At 29.5% G+C, this 17,622-nt stretch overlaps 1 protein-coding gene across 2 annotated transcripts in view; it reads right to left on the reverse strand.

Moving 5' to 3' along the window:
- Nucleotides 1-438: 438 nt before the first annotated feature.
- LOC107438993 (sine oculis-binding protein homolog) overlaps nucleotides 439-17,622 on the reverse strand; it is a 102,334-nt gene continuing 85,150 nt past the window's right edge. Inside the window, exons 1-2 of one of the 2 annotated variants that reach the window (XM_016051431.4) lie at nucleotides 15,598-17,296; nucleotides 439-2,554 (exon numbers count right to left, since the gene is read on the reverse strand). In XM_016051431.4, coding sequence (XP_015906917.2) covers nucleotides 513-2,554; nucleotides 15,598-15,634 — 2,079 coding nt within the window. In that variant the 5' untranslated portion in view covers nucleotides 15,635-17,296 and the 3' untranslated portion in view covers nucleotides 439-512. Of the gene's footprint in view, nucleotides 2,555-15,597; nucleotides 17,297-17,622 lie in introns of those variants that run through there. The other variant, XM_016051430.4, reaches the window with a different exon arrangement.

The raw sequence follows: 17,622 nt of genomic DNA on the forward strand, positions 1-17,622 counted from the left end.
AGTATCTTTTTTAAGAAGAGTGCAACGCTAGAGGCAAGCACCAAAAGCCCAAACGCTATGACTCAAACAGTTTAAGTGAGCTTTGAGAATTTAGAGATTTCTCTAATTGGATTCTTGCAGAAAAGAAATCGAAGCAATGCATCAGCTTTATTTTCTATTGTAAACGTATCAACTTCACTTCTAATTCACTCAAACTCAAAAAAATGCCTCTTTGAAACTTCATCCACATAGATCTTCAATTCAGTGTGAAATATAATTAGTAATTAAATTGCTGTATGCAACGCATATACATTTCTTTAAAATGAAATCTAAGAGACTATTATGACAACCATTTCAATAAAAAAAATTAATTTAAAATTTTTGGAAATATTTAAAAATAAAATTATCAGTAAAGATACAACATTTAAGAAAGGAGAAAACTAAAAGAAAAGACTGAAATTCTGATTAGTCATTAGAATATTTACTTAATATTTTACAGGGAATCTTGCATCGTAAATCTAATAAATAATGTTTTATGTGATAAGATTTGAATGATCACTTAGATGTTTCTTTTTGTAATTAACAACATTGGAAGACACATAGTTATGTTTATCTTTCATGGATAAGTTTGTGGGCGAGGGGCTCTTCCTTGGATCAAGAGTTTGTGTCGGTTGCTCTGCCATCTGAGATATCAAGGGACTAGATCTCATCAAGTTGAGATTATAATTCGAAAAACTCAACCCAGAACATGCGTCACCATTTTTTAACAATTTTTCTTGGCCGTCTTCGTCGTTGCTACTCACAGCATCAGACAAGGGAGAATAACTACGAGACTCGACATCGTAATCGTGCCTAGAAGATTTCGTGGAATTGTTGATTGCTGCTAATTTATTCTGAGAATGTTTCAGCGACAAGTTTTCTACACCATCGTAACATTTACCAGATAGATGGTTCTCAGAAACTATTTCAGCAGCATTCTGTTCACCGGATTTGTTTGAGTTTTGCAGATCATTTGACAAAGATCTCTGCTTTTTCCTATGTTTAGGAGGATCAACGGAATGCTTTCTCTTTTGATGTGTTCCAGACACGAAAATTTCATCACATTTTGACGCTAAAGCTAAGCATTGATCTTTCCGTTGTTGTTGTAGTTTTAGCATGCTATATTTGTCCATTACTTGTGGTGGTATAGGTATGGGTATTGGTATAGGTAATGGCACAGGAAGCATCAGTGGAAAAGGAACCATAACTGTGACTGGAGGAAGAAGCGAAGATTGGGATAAGGGCGTATCGGCTGCGACAGGACTGGGTTTGTTTTGTGAGCTATTGTTTGGGTTTATGGAAGAATGCTTATGATGTTTGTGTTTGTTATGGTGTGAACTTTTCTGGTGAGAGATTTGATGAGAGTTTTTAGATGGAGGTGACGAATGCAATACAGAAGGACTTCGTGAATTTGCAGTGGGCGGATGATGTGGAGGTGGTGGTGGCGGCGGCGGATGCATTTGTGGAAATGGGGGCATAAGCCAAGGGGGGATTGGCAAATGTGGTGGAAGCTTTGATCTTAAATCCAAACCATGTTGAGATCTTAGCATCGCTTCCATTTGTTGTTGAGCGAAAAATTGGAATGGTGGCGGAACAACATTAGGATGAAGAAATGGCTGACGACCATGATCTGTGAAGTTGTTGGAATTTATAGGTGATGGCACAGGTGGGCAGTGGCGAGATGCTAACGAACCCATATGAGGAGGATGTCTTGGAATAGAGCCTACAGGAGGAGGAGATAACAATGGATGAGAACTATCTACCATTTGTCCGTTTCTAATTTGTGTAGGTGGGGAGGCTTGAATAGGGGATTGCCTTTGATTCAAGGGAAAATCTATTGAATGCGAAGTGTTTTTCTTTTCTCGTGAATGTTTCTGCGTATGTGATTTATTCTCGGATGACAGTTTTTTAGATGAATGCTTAGAGGAATGTTTTCTTAAAGACTTGTCTTTTTCTTTGACAGGCAAAGGCTGATCTTGTTTGTGGTCCTTTGACTCCTTTTTTTCAATAACAGGAGAAGATGAAGGTTTCGGAGACTCTATAAGCGGAGCAGGAGATGCCACTATAGAAATGTTTTCATCTGAATTTACGTCTTCCATGATATCAATCGCTTCGTGCGGTGATCTAGAATTCCCATTCGTTTTACAGTCTCTAAGCCACAAATCTGGAGTAATTAAATTAACAGAACCAGCAGCAGCAAGTTTGCAAGCAGCTTCTTTTAGATGCGTATGCATCTGTAAATGTGCCTGAGTCTCTTTACAAAATATGTTCATTTTATACTGATTTAAACACTTATCGCTGCAAAATTGCAGTTGTTGCTCACCATCTTGAAAGTCTACGTAATTTACAGTGTGTCGCACATGCTTGCACCAATCACAGATTTTATTCTTTTTAAAGGAAGCTCTTCTGCACTGAGTGAAGCAAAGTTCGCTACAGAACGCCTTTGATCCATTTGGTGTCTTTAGCGTGAACAACTTTACTCCAACTTTTTGACACCAAGCACACACAATGTAGCCAGGTGGAAGATTAGGAGAATCTGAAAGTGAAAAAAGAACGCAATTCAACACCATGTTAATTTATTATATAATACATATTACTTCATTGAATCTAAAAACTACATGCTTTCCTGAATTTTAAAAACTAGATGCTCTAAACGAAAAACTCTGTGTAATGTATTTCCAACTCCCGTCTAAAAAAACTTTTAAAACAATCTACTCTAAATAAGTGAATTTCAAACATTTATTTATTATTCTTGTATATGTTTATCAGTTGACTACAATATATTAAATCAATAACTAAATTCGATCAAAGAAAATGCCTTAAAAATGAATAAATTATTAAAACTTATTTTTCTTAAATTCGTAGCAACCACCATTAATAAAGTAGTTTTTAGTGTTGTTTATATTGTGTTTTCTTTTACTTTTAATGAACTGCCTTTTCTGCCAATGTCGGAGTTCAATATGGCAAAATCAGAACTCAATCCATTATATCAAGTCTCTCGCCTATAGAATAATACAGCATATAAGCAGAATTTGAAATACCGAAACACAAAAAGCACAAAAAAATATTAAGAAGAAGATACGAACGACACATAATATATAAAAATTACATTACTAAAACCCAAAAATTAAAGAAAATATTTACAGGAGAAGAATGGAGTGCTGAAGGCAGCCTGGTCAGTTAATATAGCTGGTAAACATTTCATCTATTCTAAAACTGAATGGAAATATAATTTCGTCAATATAATTAACTTTTTTTAGGCTCAAGTATTTTAGAAACTACCGTTAGAGGCTTAAAATTTAGAGGATTCTTTCGTCTGATTTGTTTGTTTACAAGGAAAAAAAATCTTAAAATTTTTCTTCGGGTTGATTGAATGTTTTTAAATTATTGGTCTAATATTTTTCGGTTGATTGAATTTTTTACTAATATAGTTAAAAAAAATTTAAATTATATTAACTACCCGAAGAAAACCGAGATAGTCTGGTTTATGAGGGCGTTGGGCGCATGTCTTAGAGGTCGCGAGTTCGATTCAGCCAGCCAAAAACGTCCCGTGTACAAAATGGAGATTGGTGAATATTAAATCTGTCGGTGTCACAAAGTTCTTCAGTTTTCTATAACAAAGCAGTACCTCTGGGGATACTGGATTTGAGATTGGTCGTGCTCTGGTTCAGTTAAAATTACGATCTGCGGATGGATGGATAGTGTCCTCCCTGTAAAATGGGCTGTGACGTATATGTGTGAAAGAAGTCGAATTCTTGGTCATAGATGGCGCCACTGGAAAATAAGAAGAAGCGCACTCTTTTGATTTAATGGCATGCGACAACAACAACTACGAGAAGATTTTTTAAAATTTTATTCCAATTATAATTAAACAAAAAGAACTTAACATGTTATAAAGTATTACTTAACAATTTAACTCTACTAATTTTAAGAATTTCGTGGAAATGTAACCAAATATTTTAAAACCTGGAAAATACTATTTGCAAGTTTGTTAAACTTAATACAAGCATCAAGACTTTCAATCATATCAAAACTAGAAGAAAAAAAAGCAGATTCAAAAAATATTCAGTTTTTAAAGAAAGAAATGCACACTAAACGTCACGATACTTTCCAAAAAAATTATAATAATAATAACAAGCAAATAAATAATAAATAAATCAGTACAACGTTGAGGGATAATGTTGATAGTTTGAACTATAATATCGTGCATAGTGGCTACAACAGTAAAAAGAACATATTTCAGTTAAATTTGAACCCAAGTATCACGTAATTAAGCAGGGCGATAGTGTCATTCAGCACATCATCGTAATAAGATAACAGCATATTTAAACGATAGTGTGGTAAAACGTGATTCTCAAAGTTTCATGAAAAGGATTAAATAAAGCTACAGTAGATATAAGATTTTGGGAATAGAAAAATGAGGATAAAACCTATACGCGTAGTGTGACAGTAAATGACAGATAATATGGATTCAAAACCTCGAATTTGATAGGAAAAAAAATTGAGGTTCTATTCTTAACATTGACATAGAGTTTTTATAAATGATTAAAAAAAAATTTTTAAATTTTGTTAGAGAAGTATTTCTAACTGGGTCAAATGTAGATGTCAAGCTTGATTTGCTGTTGAATCGTGAATTCAGTTCTTGTCGTAATTTCGCAGCCAATCAGCTCCGACACCCACGAGTGTCGTCGCATGCAGGTACCCCATTGAATCTGATCCAAAAATGGATACAACTTGTAACGTTATAATAGCTGTAACGTTAACAAATCGTTTTATTTATGCAGAACCTGCTGAATTCAGCAGGTTGTTTAGTAATAATAATAATAAACAAATAAATAAATACCTACATGGCTACTTAAATTAGCAAATATGTGACTTGGTGTTTTTTAAATAAATACTGTTCAAACCACTTTTATATTGAAGAAATATTATTTTTTATTACCTTAAGAAAGTACATTAGATTCCGCTTGCAAATAGAAATTGAAAAATTAACTAATTAAAAGTAAATTAAAGTTTCTTTTAAAAAAACTAATGGATAATAATTAATAATGTAAGGGGTGTTATTATAATATAACAATTTTTAATGTATATAAGGGGTAAATATTTTTTTTAAAACAACTGATTTGATATGTAGCAGAGAGTTAGGAAATTTTTTTTTATTAGATCTTCTAATAATACATAATTTAGATCTGTTAAAAAGCAAAGTTCCAGACAAGGTACAGGATTCGTAGTTTGAAAAACTTTGTTACATATTGTAAAGTTATTAAAAAAACAATATACTAATAAAATAATGTGTTTAAAAAAGCATTTTTACGATGTTATGGTTCAGAAAAGGATTAAGTAATATATTTAAATATTATTTTAATAATCATTAGAATATTTTCTTAAAAAATGATTTTAAGCATTTATTTTACTAGAAAAATGTTAAAAACATGGTCGTCACCCAGTTAGAATCTAAAACATATTATTCTAGTGTTATTCCAAAACTGAAATATATTTTTTCTGAAGAACTTATACAATTTCTGAAATCAGCATTTTGTGAAAGGCAGTTGAGCATTCTACGTTTAAATGCTTTTAGATTATTGAAGAATATCATCATCATCATTTTCGGCACACAACAGCCCTGGGTGGGATTTGGCCTTCTTTAGTACAGTTTTCCAGTTCACTCTTTTGCAGGGAACAGTTCTCCAGCTCTTTTCTTTAATTACAGGAAAATCTTGTTCTTAACAGGTTGTCCCTCTTTCTCCACCCCCTCCCCTTTCTGGTCTGCTTCTTTGCTTTTTATCATAGAGAATTTGAGTCCGTTCTTAGCAAATGGCCTGCCCATCTCGTTCTGTTTAGCCTAGTTGATTTTATGATGTCATCAGTCTTATATAACTTTTACAGTGAGCAAAAAAAAATATCACCCTGAATAACTTTCGTTCTAATGATCGGATTTTCACGTTTTCAGTGTGAGTCTTAATGGTTTCTGGGGAGAATTAAAATATGCAATTAACTAGTGCTAACTTTTAATTAAGTTGCGAAATCAGGCCAAAAAACGCACTTTTTTTGAATAAACATATTTTTACATAATTGGATTCTTTGAAAAACTTGGATCAAAATTTAGGGCGCTAGGAAGTTTTATATATTTGGCGTCGTCCCAAAAAGAGGCCAAGAATTATCTACGTAGCAGGATTAGAAATTTAATCTAACCATACTATAGCCGAGTAATCGACAAGGGTGTATAGTTTTTGGAGTTGGGGTAAATTAAATACATTTTTAGACACAAAACTGTAGTTATCGTGCAAAATGTTATATAAAATTTTAAAAAAAATGTTTAAAGGAATTAACGCAAATATATAACTATAAGTGTGTTTGTTTTTTAAACGTTTGCGCTTTTTTTTGTGTGCATTAATTCCAAATATTGATTCTAATGCTCTTAAAAATATGTTTTGCCAGTAAGCAAACAAACAAAAAACGAATGAATAAATAAATAAAACTACATCAATGAAAAAGTATGTAAAAAATGTGGCTACATGCACAGTAAAAATTTTTAATTTACCTCAACACAAATGGTGGCAAATATACACCAAATCTTTTGAGAGTGTATTATCTCCTCCTAAGAATTGAGCTTTAAATAATGGTAGTAAATCTGATTTTTACTTAGAAATATGTAGCTTAGCAAAAAGTAAACTCATAAATATGATAAAATATTTTTTCGTTTAAAAAATTTCAATTAATAAAGCTTAATTAACTTCTTTTAGTTGTTTTTCATTATGGTATAAAAAGTTATGCAGTTTAATTATTAGAATTCTTGTATATTGTAGGGTATTCTTATAATGCAGTTTTTTAAATTTTAGTCATGAAAAAATCCACATGGTGAAAAATTTCTGATTAAAGTGCTGGTACTTTTTACCGTAAAATCCCTTTTTATAGGAACATGTGACTGAACAAAATACCTGATATACCGCAATTATTAGAAATTATTACCGTATCCCTGAATCACTGAAGTTAAATAAATATTACAGTAAAAATTAAGGTAAAATATTTCACGGTAAAATTGGATTTTATGGATGATGCACCCAAAGTGCTGGTATTTTATGCCATAATTTGAATCGGAATTTTTGACAGTGCACTAGATTCCAATAATAAGATACCTATATGCCATAAAACTGTCCAAAATGTAACTTGTATCGACTTTCCTACAGCTCTTATCATTTTTCATAAAAACTCTAACCGTCGAAGGTAAGTTCAACTGTATTTTTACATAGACTATCTCTTTAAAGATATAATGATAGAAAAAAAATCTTTAAACAATATTTTTTTGTGTGATAAAATTGTGCAGAAGTTGTCCTATGTATTGACCGTTGGGTTTTAAGGAAATTTACTCTTTAATATTTTTCGATGTTTTTTTTCTTTTTCAAACTAGTCTTTTATTAACCATGAACTTTTTAAGTCTAAAAATACATGATATAAACTTAACGTATTTTTTAAATAAAAATTTTACTTCATTTGACAATAACAACATTTAAAAGCAATGTTTTAAGAAACTTCTAAAATTCTTTAAATTTTTCTTAATATAAGATTACTGCTCAATACCACTGGCTTGTGAAATTTATTGAAACATATTCAGATTAAACAAGGTTTCGTAAAATTGAAAGAGCGTTTTCTATAAGCAGCGTTTTTTTGCCACAGATACGACAACTCCTTCTTGTTTTCAAATTTACTGTGCAACTTAACAAGCATATAAAATATATTATTTTCATTGTATCTAAGTCTTCGCTTTTGTTCGCGATAAGTGTTTTTCATATTTTTTTTATTATGACTATTTTTTACTTGACTATTGCAAAAGTCCAATTTTATCATTTAATGAATTTTGAAATACTCAATTCTGAGCTTTTTTTGGCGACCCTATTACAACTATCAATGTTCAAATTCATAGCCTTGTACTTTCGAACCCTACCCATAAGACAAGGGAACTCCTGGATCTAGCATTGAGAAAAACCAGCCTTCACAGAGAACTTTTTGGCTGAACTAACACGCATTTGGGTTACATGGAGAGGAAAACCAAGAAAAACTATGCACGGTTGGCTTGACTAGAAGGCGATTCTAACCCATAATCCATCGATCACAGAGGAAATTTTACGTCAGCACTGTGGCTAGTGCGAGCCGGGAGAAAAATTCGTATTGACCGGCCACCGTTCGGATTCAAACATTGCAAGGCGAACGCTAGATCCTCTGAGATTCCGTTCGGTTACAATTACAACTTCATCGATAATTTTTTTCTTTTTTTTTACATTTAGGAAAATACCGTTAAATAGGTGATAAATAAATAAATTACTTATAAATTTTTTTATTAATTTACACGGAGCTAACACACACGCAACAAAAAAATTTAATCTTTGTTCATTTAAAATACACGCAACTATACACCATATTTTTTTACAATGTAGAGTCTCTCTAACTCAAATTTCATACTGCAACAAAATTTTTAAGTAGAAATTGAAATAACATTTGAAATATTTTCCATAAAACGAAGTGGTTGTTTCATCATAACAAACGTATATCTTATTACTTTTCGTTATTTCTGAGACGTTTCTTTTTTTCTTTTCTTTTTTTTTCGGTTTTCGTTATTTTGCAGATGTTTATCTTTGAGGTTTTCGTTGTTTCTCAGACGTATATTTTTTCGCTATTCGTATTTTTGAGCAAATTTGTAGAACGGAATACGAGAACAAGAAAACTCTGTAAAAATGTAGTAGCTCTCTCCATAACTCCAATTATATTCAACTGAGCAGTGATCGCTCAGGGTATAGAGCGTTCGTCTTCCGGTGAGGTGAACTGGGTTCGAATCTCAGCAATGGATAGTCGATATGAATTCTGCAGTCAGCTTGCACCGACCACAGTGCTGATGTAAAATATCCCCAGCGTTAGGCGGATCATGGGTTAGAACCCCCTTGCTGTCAAGCTAACCGTGGGAGGTTTTAGTGGTTTTCCCCTCCATGTTATGCAAATGCGGGTTAGTTCCATCAAAATCTCTTCCACGATGGCAAAATGTCTGCCAACACTTGATTCAAGAGTTCCCTTGTCTTCTGGATTGGGTTCAAAATTACAAGGCTGCGGAGTTGAACATTAGTAGTCGTAAACACAAAATTGGGTCTGCTGTTCAACTACGGTTATAAAATAAAATAAAATTATATTCAACTGAGATTAAAACCATAAGCCTTCATGTCGAAAAATTTATCAGGAAAGTAGCTTATAAAAATAATTATAAAAGGATAAAAAATAATCTCTGACTAACGTAATTTTGCATTATAACATCTAAATACAAAAAACAGACAGAGATAAACATAGATCAGTAAATTTAAAAAAATGCATTAATAATTTTTTTTAAACAAATTAGGTGAAAAAAAATCAATCTATTTAACTTTAAATGGCCTTTCGATAACTTTCATTGAATGAAAATATATAAGTCATAAATTGATAATTATTTTTCCCGCTTAAGAGTTTTTTCATGTGGTTCTTAATTAATGTGTTTGCAACATTTATGAGTTTACTATCAACTAAACTACATATTTCTAAATAAAAATGCAACTTTTTGCATTGTTTAAAACTCGGTCATCAAGTAGATGTGGAAAGCCTCCCCAAAGCGAATTTCATCCCGTAGCAAAATTTTCAAACGAAAGTTAAGTAACATTTGAAATATTATCCATAAAACGAAGTGGTTATCTCTCTATAAAGAATTTCTCAGACTTTTAACTTTTAGCTTTCCGTCATTGTTGAACAAATTTGAAATTGAAAGTTGAATTAGTTGGAACATAAGAAGAAAAAATAAGAGAATGACGGAAATAGTTCTCTCCGTAACTCAAACTATATTTCACTGAGTCTAATCTTTTGAGGCAGAATATTTTTTAACATATTTTTCATAGTTTATTTTTCACCACTTTGCTTTAATTTAGATCAAAATAAGAAAAGAATATTATATTTAGTACTTTAATAAGTTATGGATTATGAAAAACGGTATGAAACTACAGAATCTCTTTCCACGTTAAAAATAAAAATAAAATGGCTCACATCTGAACAATAATTTTACAACTTATTTGCACTTATTTAGATCTAAGAGAAGCAGTTATTCGTCAGTGAAAATTCTTTAATTTACAAAATCAATCTTTTGATAAATTTTTGATCATGAATCAAAAAAAAAATTTTTAACTATGTTTTTTTTTTTGGATCTTATATTTTAGTACAAATATAAGTCCGATAATCAAACATATATTTTTTTAGTAACTATTTAACAGTTTTTTAATAATTAAAAAATACCAAAATATATTTTTGTTTGTAATTAGAGCATCAGAAAAAATATACAAAAGAAACAGTAATGTCCCATCTGCATGAGAGGGCTGAACCATGAATTTTCATGCCTGAAAATTTCATGTTATCAGGAAAGTAGCATGCTATATTAATCGTAAAAAGATTTCTTTTCTTGAAAAAAGTCACAAAAGTAATTTTTTATTATAACGTCTAAATACAAAGAAACAGACGAAGATAAAACATAGTTCAATAAATTAAAATATTTCAAAAACTTTTTTTCCCGAAACAAATTAAGAAAAAAAAATCAATCTATTTTGTTTAAATGGTATTTCGATAAATTTCGTAGAAGGAAAATTAAGTCTTCAATCATAAACTGATAATTATTTTTCCTGGAAAAGAGTTTTTTTTTACGTGAATCTTAATTAATGTGTTTTTATGTCCACTAAAAAAAACAAAATCAATGAAGACAAAAGAAGTTTTCAGTTTCTTTTTTACCATTTCTATTTTTTTATCACTATTTCTGAAATAGCATTTTTGATTTACCAAAGGAAAAGAAATTAATAAAAAATGCTTTCATCTACAAATTATGTTGATAGAATTTGTCGTTTTATAAATATCATTTTTCGATTTTCTAACATAATTTGACCTAGAGTAAACGACATGTTATTTTTAAAATGATGCAATATAAAGGATGCAATACTTTAAAAATACGTACATTTTGAAATGATAAGTTACTTACTTTTTGTTCGTTAATAAATACATTTTAACTTTACACAACAATTTACTTACTATTATTTTAAAATTATAAACGTCAAACTCTTTAAGTTAAATATAATTTGTTCAAATTATTTCTATTATTCAATTTTTAAATATTAGCTTTGCTTAAAAATACATTCAACAGTCAAGAACTAATATTCAAGAAATCAAGAACTTAAAAAATATAAAAGGATAGAAATTATTTGGAAAAATAAATTCTACTATATGTTAATATTTATAACTTCAATAAAATTTCTACTTTTGCTAAAATTTGAGGAATCAATCACCTTTTTTTTAAAAAATATTTTGTTGAATCCAGAGTTGTTAGCATCTCTGCTTTAACTTTTAAAAATATGTAAGATTAATTTCTAATGTTGTTTTTTACGAGTGTTTCATTCGTAACATTTTATTTTAAAATTTTTATACACATTTGCAATTAAAACAAACAAATCTTTTATCATCAATATGAAAAGAAAAAAAACATGCGTATTTGTTTTAAATACTCCCTTATACTTTCAGAAAGCATAAATTTATCATAATAAAAAAATATCACAATATCACAATTTCGTGATAATCATAAAATCTTTTCAGTATATATATATATATACTGAAAAGATTTTATGATTATCACGAAATTATGATTTTTTTTAATTCTGATATATTTTTGCTTTCTGAAAGTATTAGGGAGTATTTAAAACAAATACGCATGTTTTTTTCTTTTTCTCATTTTTTACTGATCATGAAAGATTTGTTTGATTTAATTGTAAATGCGCATAAAAAGTTTAAAATAAAATGTTACGAATGAAACACTCGTAAAATACAACATTAAAAATTAAGCTTACATATTTTCAAAAGTTAAAAAGCAGAGATGCTAATTACTCCGGATTCAACAAAATATTTAAAAAAAAAACAGTAGAGAACTACCAACTAAAATGTGCAGATTTTCGGTTAATTTTGTTAACTTTTTACAAGGCTCGACACGGCTTAACTGTAACAAAGTGCCGCATAACATAAACCTTTGAATTATTTAGAAGTAGGGATGAGTATAAAAACCCTATAAATTAAATTTACTAAACCATACATTAAAAGACCACTACTCCAATATATTTATCCGCCCTCCGGATCAAGTTTGCATCTCTGTAAAAGTATGAAGATTACACCTGCATTCGATATAATTTGAATTTAAAGTGTTTTTAATAAATAGTTTAATAAATTTTGAAATCAGAAGAATTTTTATTTAAAAAATGTTTATTTTATTTTTGTTTTCTTAAAGCTGGAATATACTTATATATAATTTTTATAAGTTATATACAATTTTTACTTGTATTTAATAAAATGTGAAGCACTATTTTTATTTTTAACGGTGGAATAATACATTTTATCCCCGTAACAATGGGTACTTTTTATGCGACGTATTAACATGTTCAAAAAGGAAACTATTAAATAAAAGAAAATGAAGAAACTGTTAAATAAAAGTATGAGAAATTAAAATACTTCCAATTTAATGACATATATGCTTTACTTTCAAATAATCAAATAATGCCAAATTAAAACTAAATAAATGATAAGAAAGCAGGCAATAAGTGCTAAATGTTTCTAAATATTTATTTCTTTTCAGATGATGACGCAGAAAAATTTTAATTTATTCAAACAATATTGTTTATACTAGGAAACACTCCTTGCATCTGGATAACTGTAAGAGGTTTTCGTACATTTCCTCGCCATGTTAAGCAAATGCGAGTTCGTTCCATCAAAATGTCCTTTGCGATGGCTAGTTTATCCCAATCATGCAGTTCTTTTGTTTTCGGCCTGGGTTCAAAATTGTAAGGCAAGAAATTGAACATTGGTGTGTGTGTGTGTGTTTAGGTCACTCAAAATTGTATTGGCTGTTCAAAGCCGGTTATAAAATAAAATAAAATTCATTATAAAACGAAAGCGGGGATGGAAACATAAATCGAAATTCAAACGAAATTTGATTGATCTTCTAATGTTTTCTTTTCGTTGGTTATAGTAAAATTTTGGAGAAAAAAAAGGTGTAGATTTAAAAAAAAACTAATCTACTGAAAAATTCATTTTAAAACATAAGTTTAAATAAGTAAAAAAAAAACTGAAAAATAATTTTTACTAAAACACACATTACGTTGGTAAATTCGATCTAATTTTTAAAATTCAAAATCTCTTTAATGGGGATGTATAAAATCAAATCTAAGATATATAAAATAAACCAGAGCATTTAAAATAAAAGAATTATTTAAATTAAATTTTAAATTAATTAAATTAGAAATTAATTTAAATTAAATTTTCAGAGCATTTAAAATAAAAAAATAAAAACACGATTTTTATAAACATAAATTTCTTATTAATACGGTAAACGGCATCGCTTTATGATTTTGAACAAAATTTTCGAAATTGGGTTAATTATAAATTCAAAATCCCTGAAGTCATAGCTTTATAAAAATACTTTACTTTTGTTTGTACTCCAATGATTTTCAAATTTATAGCAGTTTTTGTGCAAGGTGATAACACGGGATAGATTAATGATTTTAGGCGTTTTTAATTGAGTTTATCCCAAAATTAGTTTTTTTTTCTCACATTTTTCACCACCTTAAACACGATTTCTCATACTATTTTTAAAATAATTGTCTACGATTGTTCATGAGTGTTTATGATTATAGCGCACAAGTTTTGAATGTGTGTTTATGCTGTTACGCATGTCATGAATGTGTTTAAAATGCGTTTATGTTCATGCACACATGTTGACAGATTAAGAGAAAAAAAATAAGAATTTCACTTTTTATGCATGATTTTTCGCGAAAACACATGCGTAAATTTTTAAAAATTTGCTTTCTGAACTGCATGGATCCCTAACTGAGTAGTATAAGCACTTGATTTTAAAATAATAGTTCTAAACATAGTTGATGGCCTTCTAAATAAAATCAACAAAGGATTTTTTTTGTTTTGGGCGATAGAATATTTTTTACAGTAGCGTATATACAATAAAATGCCTTATTTTTACCTAAAAATGGCCATTTAAAAATAATAAATTAATAATATTTTTTTTGATAGTTTTATAAGTTTTTTCCCATAGTTAAACATATAAACTAGTGTTTTTTAAATTTTATAATAATATTTTAAAAAAAGTTGTCGAAACTAGTCGGATACCTTAATTCGTTAAGTTTTATCTTTTGATCTGTGCTTATTAAATTGAAGAAAGGAAAATCAACAAAATTTTATGTTATTTCTAATAAGAATCTAAGTAGAAATGCATTATGACCAATTATTTTGCAGGTAGATGTTCTCTACAAGCAAAGAAAAGATCTAATAAAGAGGAAAAAACTATTAATAAAATCCATGAAAAGTTTTAATGCAGCATTAGCAAACTTAATTTCCAGCAATTGTAAATTGATCTTTGTGAAACAATGAAGTAGGGATATAGGAGAGTGTAAAGTACACGGGAATTAAATTTTACTTAGTACAAGAAAGTTTAACAAGTTTGGAGCAGTCGAAATGATGAAATCCTATTGATTGCTTGTTAAATGCACATATATAAGGTTAGATCAACTTTTTGAAGTGAAAAAAAATTGAGTAAAAGAAGAATAAAATTGAATTTTTCGTAAGTTCTAAGGTACTGTAATAACATTTATGATGAATTTAACAATTTTCAAACTTACTACAGTGCAATCATTTTATACGGTTAACGCTTGTTTCAAGATGTTTATAAATTGGTTTCAAGATGTTTATAAATTTATTTATGAATTTTAAATTTCATTTGCTATTTAAGAGTTTTAAAAAAGATAGTCATTATTAAAAATTCAACTGCTTTTAATATCACAACTCTTACAGTTGTAAAAAAAATTTGATAAATATTGAAAAATTTTTATCTTAATTTTTAGCAATAAACACAAAATATAAAACCTTTACATTAGCAAATTTAACATTGCACCCTTTTTGTTAAGATTCATTTTTGCACTTTCATGAGTACATTAAAATCAACGTTACATATGCATTATTGATTAGGTGGCATAGCTATCAAAATGGTTTTTGCAATAGCAGTAATTTTACAAAAACAAATGGTATATTTTAAGAAATGTATAACTATTTTAAATTTGCTCAAGTAAAACAGAAAATAGCATAGACTTGCAATATTATGCGCATAATTGTAAGGCAGAAAACAAAAAATAATTTTTTAAAAAAAACTAAATGCCATGGAAATACTCTCGTTGAAAAAAGGGTCCTACATCGATTCATAGTTAGGGTACTTTAAACCTTAATACAGTATAAATTTGCTTAAAATTTTATATGGTGTTAAATCGAGTAATGTTCACAATGATGCTGTACTATATATCGTATATGTTTAAGTTTTTAAGAAGGATTTAATGCCGCAATTATAAGGTTCAATTCGGCCTTTCTTAAGGTTTTAGTGGAATTGAATATGGTTCAAAATGGCTCAAAACTTTTAACTATAATATTCTTTGAGGTACAACCTAATAGTTGACATACAAAAATCACACAAATATTGTCTAAAAAATTACTCACTTAAAAAATCATAATCTAATCCCCAATGTGGCCTCATGTGAATTGTCTTTCACTGGATACGTCAAAACTTTTCCTTTAAATACCAAAATAGTGTGGATTGTTTTGCATTAAACACCATAAACATTTCTCTTTAGAGACCAAAAGGGAACATCATTTAAGCTTCTCTTCAAGTGTCTAAATAAAGTTGATTGTTCCGTCGTTAAATATGTTGTAAAATCGTTCGACAAGGATCAAAAATGATTTGTTTATCATTTAACACAACAAAAATATATCGTCCAATATTTAATAAAAATGGAGAGTATTCTTCATTTAACACCATAAAATTTCTTTTTCAGAGTCAATGTTTAAACAAATCGATTGTTTTGGTGTTAAACACACTATAAAATCATTCTTCAGGAACTAGAAATTATTGCTTATTACTTAATACCATAAAAATGTTTCTTCAAATATTTAATAGAAATGGAGGGTATAATAATCAACACCATACAATTTTCCCATCAGAGACCAAAAAAACAATTATCTTTCACTGAATACCAAAATCTCTTCTTTAGAGTCAATGTTAAAACAAAATCGATTGTTCTGACTATAAAATCTTTCTTCAAGGAACTAAAAACGAACTGTTTATCATTTAACACCAAGAAAAATGTTTCTTCAAATATTTAATGAAAATCAAGGTATTTCATTTAACGCCAAAAAATTTCCATATCAGTCACCAAAAACGAATTTTCTTACAGTGAATACCATAAAATTTCTTCTTCAAAGTCAATGTCAAAATAAAGTTGATCGTTCTGGTTTTAAATACACTGTAAAATCATTCTTCAAAGACAAAAAAGGAACTGTTTATCCATTAACACCAAGAAAATATATCTCCAAATATTTAATGAAAATGGAGGGTGTTCTTCATTTAACACCATAAAATTTCCTCATCAGAGACCAAAAACGAACTCTCTCACACTGAATACCATAAAATTTCCTCTTCAGAGTCAATGTCAAAATAAAATCATTTGTTCTGTTCTTAAATATATAATCAAATCATTCTTCAAGAACCAAAAACGATTTGTCATTCATGTAATACCGAGAAAATATATCTCCTAATACTTCATAAAAAATGAAGCGTGTTCTTCATGAAAATAACACCATAAAATTTCCAATTCAGAGACCGATAGCGATTTGCCTTTCGTTGAAGTAACACCATAAAACTTTCTCTCACAAAGACTAAGCATTCACTGAATTAGATTGATGGGTGCACGTTTCAAAAGAATCATCAGGAGTTAAAGAAACGAAATGAATTTCGCTGAAGATTCTCACAAAGCCAATCACAAGATGGTAAAAAAAGGAAAGAAGAAAAAAACACGCAGTGGGATTCACTAAAAGACTATTAAAATTGAGACAGATTTGGAATGGGAGAGACCATGGGTAAAATAAACTGATAAAACATAAACGCAGCAATTATAATAACTACACAAGAATATCATTTGTCACTTTGCCATCCATCCAAAAGAATCGAGGGTCATAAAGGTGATGCCACGAAAAGGAAGAAATAAATAATAATCTCCAGATAAATGTCAATGAGATAAAAGCTGCCCCCTTTCAAACAAACAATGTGCTAATAACAAGCATCGTGGGCTGGGATGGAGGAAAAAAACTCTTAAAGGTTAAAGAGTAATAGCAGTAAGGCAGAATGGAAATTATTGCGCATAAACCAAAGACATTTTGAAAATGTGTGATTGCTTCAATGACGAATACTACAGTAGAAAAAAAAAGAACAAAACGTAAAAGGGAGGGAATAGTTTTAAGTGGAAGAGGTATAAAATCATTGGTCATTTAAGTAGGGCGGGGATCCAGGTAAATTAGAGGAGGGGGTAGTTAAGAAGAACCGCAGGATCAAATTCGAATGATTGCGCCTTCAGGGGTAGGCAAATAGGCTCCGTAAAGATGTTTTTAGGACTGATAATGTGTTGGAAGCACTGGGTGTTCGTTGATTTGTAAAATCTGTAATTGGCGAAAATAGCTTTGCGCCAAGGG

The sequence above is a fragment of the Parasteatoda tepidariorum genome, chromosome 1, assembly GCF_043381705.1.
Source record: "Parasteatoda tepidariorum isolate YZ-2023 chromosome 1, CAS_Ptep_4.0, whole genome shotgun sequence".
Classification (NCBI taxonomy): domain Eukaryota; kingdom Metazoa; phylum Arthropoda; class Arachnida; order Araneae; family Theridiidae; genus Parasteatoda; species Parasteatoda tepidariorum.